Below are 12,262 nucleotides of genomic sequence, written 5' to 3' on the forward strand. Positions count from 1 at the left end.
GTATATAGAAAACAAGTCTTATTAATACAAGATGTATTAGGGCTGGTCCACACTGGGGCGGGGGATCGATCTAGGAAACGCAACTTCAGCTACGAGAATAGCGTAGCTGAAGTCGACGTTTCCTAGATCGAACTAAGTTTACTTACTGCGGGTCCACGCGGCGCAGGCAAGCTCCCCCGTCAACAGTGCTTCTTCCTCTCGGCGAGCAGGAGTTCCGCAGTCGACGGGGGAGCGCTTCTGGGATCGATTTATCGCGTCCAGATGAGACGCAATAAATCGATCCCAGAAGATCGATCTCTACCCGCCGAATTGGACGGGTAGTGTGGACCTACCCTTAAATCTTCGGAGAAAATCTTGTAGCAAGAAGTGAACAGTGATTTGGAGAAAATCTATTTGTAGTTGTCCAAAAAGGTCATCTAACCAGCCTAACTGGGTAAACTTTAATGGTAGTATTTATAAGATGTCCACTGCTTTGGTTTCTGGGCTACTTTTCATAAAACAGCTCCGAACATAGTCTTTCCTGCTTTGCAGTTCATCAAAGCAGCCAACCTAATTTTCCTCAGAGAATCCATGGAAGTAGCTAGAAGCTAGTATAAAAAATGTCAGGCAAGTTAGTGAAAAGCCTGATCAAACAATGTCTTGGATCTCACTCAGAGAGCGGCTAGGTTAGGATTTAGTTGTATAACTGGCAGTGAGTTGATGGTGGCTTGCCACGAAGAACATCCTCCCCCTAGCTGTTGAAGGTTTCACCCTTCATTTACATGGTTGGAGCATTCCCTCTGAGTGAAATTGTTGTGGCAGGTCATATGGTGTCTCTGATAACTAGGACTTTTGTAGCTAAACATCTGAATTTTGAATTTCACCTCGATATATACTGTAATTTATATACTTTTTCAGCTAATCTTATGTTATGAAGTCTCCTCCTATTTTTTGAAGTGATAGAAATAAATGATGGCTTTGACCACTTTAATTGTATTTTCTTTAGGTTGGGTGTGGAGCAATAGGCTGTGAAATGTTAAAAAATTTTGCACTTCTTGGTGTTGGTAGTGGCCGAGACAAAGGCATGGTGAGTTTTATGCACACATTGGCTTGTCATTACGTATCTAAACAATAACACAAGACGGTTTATTGTAAATATGGCATGCTTTGGATGTATTGGAGACTATGAGGTGAAAGCGATGATGGTATACAGAGATGTGTGCTTGATTCATTTTTCCCCTCTTTTAAAGAGGATTGTTTATAATGAAAACCAGTTTAAATACCCTCTTACAGATACATATTTTAAATAAAAATTGTATCCCGTTGTAGTCTTATTAGGGAGTTAATCTTGTTTTGGATTGAGTTCTTGGGTAGGAGGAAGAGAGGAACTTGTAAATTGGGATGTTCATGTGTAATTTGGAAGTAGAACTCATGAGCAGTGCTCTTGGGAAATAGTTTGTTTTAAAATCTAAGATGTTAAAATAGATTGTTGTAACAGTCTTAATGCTCGTGTTACCATCTGTCAATCTTATTTTGACACTGGAAACTAGATTTTACAAAAAGAGCAGTGCTGAACAGCACACTTAATTTATAATAATTTCAGCTATTCTCTTTTTCCTTCTTGCTGTAGGTCACAATTACAGATCCAGACTTGATAGAGAAATCCAACTTGAACAGACAGTTTCTTTTTCGACCCCATCATATACAGGTAGACTTTCTTTTTGCATCATAGTGTCTCCCGGCCAGAGTATGTGCTGCTGCTTTTACTCACTGTGAGACCTTAGCTTAATCATATAAATATTTGTGTGCAAAGACAGGAGTCTTTGAGAAGCCTTGGGGGAGGGGAGGAGGGAATGGACTTTAACAATACTAAATCTAATATTTAGACTTACTCATACATCTAAATTTACTGTTTATGTTGACACCAGTTTAATGGACTCAAAGGGCCTGATTCTCCACTCATATACGCCAGAGTCACTCCATAGACTTCGGTGAAGCTATTCCTCCTTTACGTAACTGTGAGTGAAGAATCAGAACCAAGAGCTTTTGCAGGCCACTGAGAGTGATGCGAATTATGAACTTACAAGCAGTAAACGTCTTGCATCAGGTTGCTGTGAGTTGACAGTTGAAATGTCAGAATTACTTAACTGAAAACTGGGGTAAAGCAGTATAAAAATAATAGCAGGAATCGTGTGAGCAGAAATATTAAAACAGCATTTATGGTAGAATGTTAGTCTGCTTTAAATACTTCAGCCATGACTTTCTGAAATATTGGTATGGAGACCCTGGAGTTATGATACTAGATGTTTTAATTTGCAGTTCATAATAGTCAAATCAACTTGCTTGCCTGTGTGCACCCTTGCTATAAATATACGCTGTCTTAACTAGTCTCTTTTCATTAAGTAATTAAATATTTTGAAAAATGCATGTAATTAATCATTGGGCAACACAAAGCAATAGTTCATTCTTTGAAAGCTACTAAAAGGAGAAAGATGGTTGACTTTGCATTGCAACCTGCAGTAGTCTCAAGCTTTGGCAGACCCATGGGAAAAGCCAATTCCATAGCCCAAAGACCTTCCCCTCAGTAATTCAGATGTAGCTGTTGCTAGCAAAGACGGAAATGGCAGCAAATCAGGGGAGAGATGGTGTCTTGCATGGCTAGAACCCAACTTATATAGGGCTTTACAGACCAATGTCAGCATTGAATTGCACTTATTTCTAGGTGCAAGTCTTTGGAAAATTGGAATAACATGTTCCCCCAGTTAATACTGTCAATTAGGTGGATAATGGCATTTTACTGTGACCTTTGAGGTCAGCCTCATGTAAATGACATTTCAATAATTCAGTTTTGAAATCACAATGCTATTGGCTATTGTTTGAGATCTACTTTGGGTAAGCACTGGTCACATTTTTCTGCCTATATACAATTGAAATAAACTTTTAGCCACAAAAGCTACCTAGGGGCAATAGGGGATTCAGAAGCACCACAAGCAGAAAGCCTACTGGAATAATAGGGGCAGACACCATCTCTACCCTATCCTATAGATCGGGGTGGGCAAACTTTTTGACCCGAGAGCCACATCTGGGTGTGGAAATTGTATGGCGGGCCATGAATGCTCACAAAATTGGGGGTTGGGGTGCGGGAGAGGGTGAGGGGTCCGGCTGGGGGTGGGCTGGGGATGAGGAGTTGGGGGTACAGGGTGCTCCGGGCTGGGACCGAGAGGTTCAGAGGACGGGAGGGGGATCAGGGCTGGGCTGGGGCAGGGGGTTGGGGCGCTGGAGGGGGTCAGGGGTGCAGGTTCCGGGCCGCACTTACCTCAAGCAGTTCCCAGTAGCAGTGGCATGTCCCCTCTCCAGCTCCTACGCGAATGCGCGGCCAGGCAGCTCTGCGCACTACCCTGTCCACAGGTGCCGCCCCTACATCTCCCATTGGCCGCAGTTCCTGGCCAATGGGAGCTGCAGGGGCGGTGCTTGGGACAGGGGCAGCCTGCAGAGCCCCCTGGCTGCCCTTACGCGTAGGAGCCGGAGTGGGGACATGCCACTGCTTCCAGGAGCCGCGCGGAGTGGGGCAAGCCCCCGACCCCACTCCCTGGCTGGAGCTCAAGGGCCGGATTAAAACGTCTGCAGGGCCGGATGCTGCCCCCGTGCCATAGTTTGCCCACCCCTGCTATAGATGCTTTCTCTCCAATGTCCCCAAACCACTAGTATTGCATCTTGTCTGGATTGGGTTTGGCCAGGCACTCAGAGCAGATCTTTCACAGCCTGTTTTGGATGAATAGGATGATTAAAGGTGAAGTACTCATCTCTTGAGTAACCATAACTTGGTTTCCTGTCTAACTTTTTATTTCCTCATTTTCAGCAGTGGGGTTTCAGATGTATACATTTTATACACTGAATGGTTGTTTAATCTGCAATCCTGGAGGAACTTTTGTGACCTAAATCTAGCCACCTTGTTTCACTCTTGGTTTTAGAATGAATATTGCAATAAAAGAAACATATTTTTCATTTGATTAGAAACCTAAAAGCTATACTGCAGCAGCAGCAACCCTGAACATCAATCCTCAGTTAAAGATAGATCCGTATCTTAATAAAGTGTGTCCAGCCACCGAGAACATTTACAATGATGAATTCTACACCAAGCAAGACATCATTGTTACAGCTCTAGACAATGTGGAGGCAAGGCGATATATAGACAGGTAAGTGTGGTGAGATGGGAGTCATATCTGCTCTTCTGGTTTTTCCCCCCCCTCTGTTGTTGTCCCTCCCCCAATCTTTTTTTTAAATATGGCTTGACAGTAGTATCCTCAATCTTGTCTTTCCGACCTTGAGAGAAATGTAGGCCACAAACTGGATTGCCTTAAAAAAAAAAAAAAAAAAAAAAAAAAAAAATACGCAGCAAAATCCATCTGAGGTGTTGAGAATTGCTCTAGTTACGGCCATCTTTGGCCATCCATTAGTGTAGCTGCACTAATGGAAACACTTAGTGTAGACAAGCAAGGCCTCAATAAACTGATTTGTTCTAGTGTGGCTTCCCCTAGTTTTAAGCAGGAATAAGCTACTCCAGTGCAAATCAATTCATAATGGCATTGCCTTTATGATGGCATAAGTGATTGAAATCCCCAGTGAGATGAGGCCCAAGACAAGTTCAGGAGCCAATTTCAGTCTTTTTTTTTAAGTCTTTCCTATATCCTTAAAATCCATTTGGACTACTGGATACTTGTGACATCACTGGATAATGCATGACCTTGGAGTTCCTGAAAATGGAGGGAAGCGAGGTCCATTTCCAGTTGCACACTGAATGCCCATCCTAGCCTGGATAATGGAAACATTGAGCACAGATATTAGAAACTTGATTCTGGTCTGAGAAGCAACTCTTTTTAAATGTTGCATCATGAGGTTCCCCCTTTGTTGTGGCTCAGTGACTTCCATATTGAACTTGCTATGTGCTATTACCGAGATTATATAACTCACCGTTCAGCAAAGTATTTAGTGTTGGGATAATAAATACAACATAAAAACTTAAAATACAAAGGGTTTGAGGGTAGCAACTTTAAAGGGAAGTGTAATTCGGAGAGAATAGATAATAAAGGGCCAAGAGTAGACATTGTGAAAACACCTTTATGGGGAAAAAACATGGAGATGCTTTCGAAGAGTGTAGAGAAACACAATGTGATAGGACATGAGTTCTATCATGAATGGTCCACCATAGGAAAAATGAGACCTGCTAACTCCAGGATACTATGAAGGAAAACTCAACCAGTAGATGGTTTGCAAGCACAGAATCCCAGCCAGAGAATGCTCAAAAGAGAGGTCTTGAATGTAGTCAGGGCAAACACTGTCAAGGGCTAAAACATCAGGTTTGACAGCAAACCTTGTTTTTGAGTTATAATGAAACTATCCTTCATTTACGAAACATTCAGAAGCAAAACGAGTATCCATGAAGATTTTTTTTTTTAAGGGCATTTGGCTTGATTTCAGATAGTCCAGGGTCTCGCTGACCTCTCCGAATGATTTTTTTCCCTGATATCTTTTATGTTGTATTTCCACTTTAGTCGTTGTGTAGCAAACCTGCGTCCTCTCTTAGACTCTGGAACAATGGGAACTAAAGGACACACAGAAACGATTGTGCCTCATCTGACAGAGTCCTATAACAGCCATGTAAGTGTTCTTTTCGTAACAGTAATTTACCATGTGTGGTTGATCCTACAAGCTCCTTTTTTCTTATACTTTTTCTACCTCTTGTGTATTTTAAATACAAGTTGTCATGGAGTGTGGGGGAGGCAGGGCCCTGCACCCCTCTTCCTGAGATTCACCGTGACTCTCAGCCAGCCAGTAAAACAGAAGGTTTATTAGATGACAGGAACACAGTCCCAAGCAGAGCGTGTAGGTACAACCAGAACCCCTCAATCACGTCCTTCTGGGGGGTTTAGGGAGCTTACACCCCAGCTTGAGGTTCCCTATGTTGCACCACCCAGCCCAAACTGAAAACAAAAAAACTCCTCCACCAGCTCTTTCCCGCCTCCCCTCTCCTCCTCCTCTCCTTTGTTCAGTCTGCCGGCCAGAAGATGTCACTTCTCCCAACCCCCCTCCTGGCTCAGGTTACAGCTCAGGTGGCTTCCTTCCCATCCCCAATGTAACTCCCCTGCAACATTCCCAGGTCAAATCTGCCCTGCTCCCTGCTCCGTCACACAAGTGACCCGTTTGAGTCACTGAAGGTGCACCTCCTGTTGGAAAGTCAGATTGAAAAATGTGGCAAAAATTATTTTTCTAAAGACGTTCGCAGAGGAGAACCCAAACTAATATGTTTTAAGGGTTTTGTTTCCTCTATTTAACCAGCAGTTACAGTGGGATCAGAAATTAAAAGTAATTCTGAAATAACTTTTTAAAATGTTGGCACCTGTTCTTATTTGAAAGTGGGGAAGTGATGCCCTTACATAAATGCAGTTCACTCCATTGTCCAATAGCGTTTCATGGATCAGTTTTGCTTTTGGAGCTCCTGTCCTCTTGCCTTTTAAGTTTTGTTTTTCAGTTGTAGTGAAAACAGTTCTACTTATAATATCCCTCTTGCCTGTAAAGAGACGTCTAATGCCACTGTGGCAATTTAGCTTTGTTCTGGCAATCTAATTGTAATGCTTTTATAAACAACCCCCAACACCCTTTGTTTAATGTCAGTTGAAGTTCAACCTACAGATAATACAGACATTTACACTGCACTGGTAATAATATACTTTAACGTGTCTGTCAGTATACGCTGCTTTTTTTTTTTAATTTAGCGAGATCCACCAGAAGAAGAAATACCTTTTTGCACTTTAAAATCTTTCCCAGCTGCCATTGAGCACACAATACAGTGGGCAAGGGATAAGGTAAGTGTATTGCCTGGCAAGGTACACACATTCATTCTGTATTTAGAACTGTGTATGGGGTGAGTGGGGGGGAAATCAACTTAGAGAATAGTGACCTGCACAACACCATGTTTCTGCTTTTGTTTTTTAGTTTGAAAGTGCGTTTTCTCACAAGCCTTCATTGTTTAACAAATTTTGGCAAACCTACCCATCCGCAGAAGAGGTCTTGCAGGTAGGAATAAATGTTGTGATTTAAAATAAGGGCATTAAAGTAATGGCTTTTATTTTAAGATCAAGATTCAAGTTCAGTTCTGTTTTCATTCCTAATACAGAATCTGTGATCGGATGATAATCATTAAGGCTTCAGGTTTGTAACGGAAGTCACGGATTCCATGACTTTCCGTGACTTCTGCAGCAGCCGGTGCGCCATGGCATGCACACGCGCACACACACCCCCGCAGCAGGAGCGGTTGGGTGTGGGAGGGGGTATAGGGTTGAGGCACGGGATGGGGTGAGGCGGGCTGTGGGCGGCGCTTACCTGGAGGGCTCCCCAGAAGCGGCGACATCCCCCTCGCTCAGCTCCTAGACAGAGGTGTGGCCAGGCAGCTTTGTGTACTTCCTCCGCCCAGAGCCCTGGCTTCACAGCTCCCGCTGGCCGGGAACCACAGCCAATGGGAGCTGCGGGGGTGGCGCCTTCAGGCGGAGGCAGCGCGCAGAGCTGCCTGGCCACGCCTCTGCCTAGCAGCCGAGCAAGGGGGATGTCACCGTTTCCAGGGAGCCCCCCAGGTAAGCATCGCCCAGAGCCTGCCTCACCCTGTCCCATGTCCCAACCCCCTGTCCCCTCCCACACCCAAACTCTGCTGCTGCTGGGGGGGAGGTGCAGAGCCAGGTAGGGAGCCTACCGGCCCCGCTAACCCAACACCCTCTCCCCCAGCATCCACGGGGCCCCAGGGCAGCCCGCTGCACCTCCGTGACTTTTACTACAAATACCAGTGAATAAAACGGGGGGGGGGAAGGGAAGGCGGACAGGTCATGGGCCATGAATTTTGTTTACTGCCCATGATCTGTCTGTGACTTTTACTAAAAATACCCATGACTAAAACGTAGCCTTAATAATCATTGACCACATTGGGTGCAAAATAAGATTAGTTATAAATATCCACAATAGCCTTATCATCAGGAACACCTCTACCACTTCCTGAATTGCCACTGTCTCCGTTAGTAGCCCAAAGCTGAGTCAGTTGTGTGTAGAAAGCTGCTCTAGCTGATATGTACCTGTACACGTGCGTGGGAGCAGTGAGGAGTTATACTGCCCTCTGATATTAAGAAAATATTTGAGCATCTTCCTGAGAACTGGTGTAACAACTAATCTGAAGAAACTAGAAAGAAAAACGAATTTGCTTCCAAGTAAATAATTTCATTTTTCTGCATGGCAAATTAATATGCAACTTCCAGTAAGAGGATTTGCACACTCATTCTCTATACTGAACATTGATTACCCCATGGTAACCAGGATTGAGGCTGATAGAAACAAAATGGAATAAACATCTAACAAGCAGGTAACTTCAGAACTGCTATGTTAGGCAATAGTGTTTGGAGAAATTGCAAAGCTGAAGCTGCAAAAAGGGTGGCATGAAGTGAAATAGTGAAGCCTAGAATAAAGAATATTTCCTAAACTAGACTTCCACTTTCCCTTTTCTTAGTAAGGTAACAAAGTTTAATTTACTCTTTTATTTTATTAAATGGTTGTAACGGAGCTTGTCCAGTCTAATACTGTTTTCCTATTCCCCTTTTCTGTTCAGAGAATAAAGTCGGGAGAGAGTTTAGAAGGCTGTTTTCAAGCTATCAAATCACTCAGTAGAAGACCCCGAAATTGGTCTCAATGTGTGGAACTTGCAAGAATAAAATTTGAGAAGTATTTTAAACATAAGGTTTGTATATAAAACCTGTTAATGTTGAGAAATGGCTTTTGATTAATTGAGGCTTACAAAAGAATTTATTTATTTATCTCATGGATAAAATACCAAAATTATTTGCAAAAAGTTTCCTGTCACTTTCCTCCAGAATTACCAGACAGTGAATCTTTGCCACAAATGCTACAATTAAAAAACGCAAAACCCAGCTCATCTCTTGAGAAGGTTTCACATTGGGTATAGTCTTGCATAAATTATTAGATGTTTTTAAATTAATTTTATAAATCCTCACATTATCTTAGGGCAGGTCTTCACTATGGGGGGGGGGTCGATTTAAGATACGCAAATTCAGCTACGCGAATAGCGTAGCTGAATTCGACGTATCGGAGCCGACTTACCCCGCTGTGAGGACGGCGGCAAAATCGACCTCCGTGGCTCCCAGTCGACGGTGCTTATTCCCACCTCCGCTGGTGGAATAAGAGCGTCGATTCGGGGATCGATTGTCGCGTTCCGACGAGACGCGATAATTCGATCCCTGGGAGATCGATTTCTACCCGCCGATTCAGGCGGGTAGTGTAGACCTAGCCTTAGTGTCTCTAGACTGAAACTTCGGGTGGGACTTACTGTATTTTTTGGCAGTGTCTCCACTGAATAAATACCATAGTCCTGCTATCCCACAAGGTTGCCCCTCTATTAAAATATGGTTTATGCTTTCAGTGAATTGACTTTGAAGAGCTCTGTGTAAGCTCGAAAGCTTGTCTCTCTCACCAACAGAAGTGGGTCCAATAGAAGATACTACCTCACCTACCCTGTCTCTCTTTTGTTCCAGTAGACTCTTTTAATATTGCACTAAGATTGCTGTCATCTTACTTCTTGTATCCATGTACTTTTTCAGTCTTCTCAAATATATAGCAGACAGGATGATTAAAACATGCCGATTGTGTCGATGTAGTTTTGAAAGTGTGATATGTAATGTGCTTTAATTATGTGTACACAAATGGGTGACTGTGTTGAAGAAAAAGTACTAATTGCATGCACAGTTCCTTGGTTGCTAGTGTGTACTTCACATGTTAACCAACATTTTTGGATGAAGACTGGAGAGTGCCATATTCAGTTGGCACCTATATCTTCTGATATGCACGAATACTTTCATTACTTCAACCCCGTGGTTCTGAACAATTGGGAAGGAGCTCCCTACATCGGGGTGGGCAAAGTACGGTCCACGGGCTGGATCCGGCCCACGGGATTGCCACCCCCATCCCAGAAGTGGCCAGCACCACGTCCCTGCGGCCCATAGGGGAGGGGAGGGCAGAGGACTCCGCGCGCAGCCCTTGCTTGTGGGTACCTCCCCCGAAGCTCCCAGTGGCCGGGAACGGGGAACCGCGGATAATGGGAGCTTCGGGGGAGGTACCCCCAGGCAAGGGCAATGCGCGGAGCCCTCTGCCCCCCTTTCTCCGGGGGCCACAAGGACGTGGTGCCTGCTGCTTCCCAGAGCAGCGCAGGGCCAGGGCCAGGGCCAGGGCAGGCATGCAGGCAGGGAGCCTGCCCTAGCCTTGGTGCGCACCGCTGCCACCCCGGAGCTACTCCAGGTAAGCGGCGCCAGGCCGGAGCCTGCACCCCAACTCCCTGCCGTGAACCCCCTGCCTGCACCTCAACCCCCTGCCCTGAGCCCCTTGCTGCACCTAGCACCCCCTGCACCCCAACCCCCTTCCCTGAGCCCCCTCCCGCACTCCGCACCCCTCCCTGCACCACTGCCTTGAGCCCCCTCCCACACTGTGCACCCCTGCTGCACCCCAACCCTCTTCCCTGAGCCCCCCCTACACTCCGCACCCCTCCCTGCACCACTGCCTTGAGCCTCCTCCCGCACTGTGCACCCCTGCTGCACCCCAACCCTCTTCCCTGAGCCCCCTCATACACCCTGCACCCCTACTCCTTGCCCTGAGCCCCTTCTTGCACACCGCTCCCCCTCCCACACCCCGCACTTCCTCCTGCAGCCCAACTCCCTGCCCCGCATTACATTCTTGGCCCTGCATGCACTCGGGCCAAAAAGTTTACCCACCCCTACCCTACATGAACATAAATTTCTTTTATTTTCATAACTGATTAGAAAACTTTCCCTCTATCAGAGGGAAATATGACAAAGCTGGATCAAGACTTTAGAGCACCACAATGACATCTCTTCTTTTTCATTCATATTTTGAAGCGCTGATTTGTGTATGATGGAGTATTAATAGTCCTCTGACATTTCTTCTCTAGGCTCTTCAACTACTTCATTCTTTTCCCCTTGATACACGATTAAAAGATGGAAGTAAGTATAAATAGCCACTTTGATGTGACTTTATATAGTAAATCATTGCGGCACTATCTTATTAACTACTTAAAATTTCACTTTAAATTCTTCCCACTACCAGGTTTGTTTTGGCAGTCCCCAAAGAGGCCACCTTCTCCAATAAAGTTTGAATTCAGTGATCCTTTGTAAGTATTGTACCTCTATGATATTTTGTATATACATGGAGGAAGGGAGGGATATTATGTAATAGGCTTGTGTAGCAGAAAAACTGTCGTCTATAGAACTTGAAGTTTTGAACTGAGCTAAGACCACACAAACTGAAGTGAGGTTTGCATTGGATACACTGCCGCCCGCACCTTCCCCTTAATAGCAACCTCAGTGTAACCAAGGCTAGACTTCAGTGTTGCAAATAACTAAACTCAAAGTTTTATTGCAAAAGAAGCATGTCAAAGTCTTGAGGTTTGTCAGATGAAATATCGACTTCTCCTTTGGGAAACTGCTCCCCACTCTTGGGGGAACACTCACCTAGTTTATGAACTCAGAGTCCTAAAAAGTGGGATCAAATGGGAATATATGGCAGTGCATTGGATGTAGTTTGAGCGTGTGAAAGGTATGCAGTTCCTGTAACAAGCATTTCATTGAATTCTCTCTGGTGTGACGCTGACAAGAATAAGGGGAAGACTAAAAGTAAATCACACAGGCCTTGAAGTTGTGCAGTGTCAGGACTTGTCTTCACTATGCTGCTGCACTCAATGCAGCGGGTGTCGATTTAGCAGGTCTACTGAAGACCCGCTAAATCTATGGCAGAGCGCTCTCTAGTTGACTCCGGTACTCCAGCTCCCGGAGAAGATTAAAGTAAGTCGACCGGAGAGCGTCTCCCATCGACGCAGTGTAGTTATTCACGTAGCTGGAGTAGCGTAACTTAGGTCATCTTTCCCCGGTAGTGAAGACAAGCCCTCAGTGAGGATTTTAAAATTTTGACAAGATAGTTTTTGATTGTACTCAGCTGTGATTAGCCCAAATCCTCCTTTTCTCGTGTGTTCCATCTACTTTCTTAATGATCCTGTCATGTAAGGAAAATTATTCTTGGGCAATAGTTCCCTGATGTGTAGAAGCATCCCATGATATGTTGTTGTTAGTACTTTGGTAACACATCCTCCTTCATTTTTAGATCAAAGTACTTCAGGGCAGGAACCTTACCTTCTTGTTTTTTCTCAGAGCCTGACCCACTGGCGCCC

General features: G+C 44.7%; 1 protein-coding gene across 1 annotated transcript in view; it reads left to right on the plus strand.

Annotated features, from left to right (window-relative positions):
* The window catches only part of UBA6 (ubiquitin like modifier activating enzyme 6), a 43,579-nt gene that overhangs the window by 19,999 nt on the left and 11,318 nt on the right, over positions 1-12,262 (plus strand). Inside the window, exons 16-24 of the mRNA XM_024209857.3 lie at positions 986-1,066; positions 1,610-1,687; positions 3,994-4,175; positions 5,532-5,637; positions 6,753-6,842; positions 6,973-7,053; positions 8,624-8,752; positions 10,991-11,042; positions 11,146-11,209. Coding sequence (XP_024065625.2) covers positions 986-1,066; positions 1,610-1,687; positions 3,994-4,175; positions 5,532-5,637; positions 6,753-6,842; positions 6,973-7,053; positions 8,624-8,752; positions 10,991-11,042; positions 11,146-11,209 — 863 coding nt within the window. The remainder of the gene's footprint in view (positions 1-985; positions 1,067-1,609; positions 1,688-3,993; positions 4,176-5,531; positions 5,638-6,752; positions 6,843-6,972; positions 7,054-8,623; positions 8,753-10,990; positions 11,043-11,145; positions 11,210-12,262) is intronic.

The sequence above is a fragment of the Terrapene carolina genome, unplaced genomic scaffold (assembly GCF_002925995.2).
Source record: "Terrapene carolina triunguis isolate 2854851 unplaced genomic scaffold, T_m_triunguis-2.0 Scaffold136, whole genome shotgun sequence".
NCBI classification, from domain to species: domain Eukaryota; kingdom Metazoa; phylum Chordata; order Testudines; family Emydidae; genus Terrapene; species Terrapene triunguis.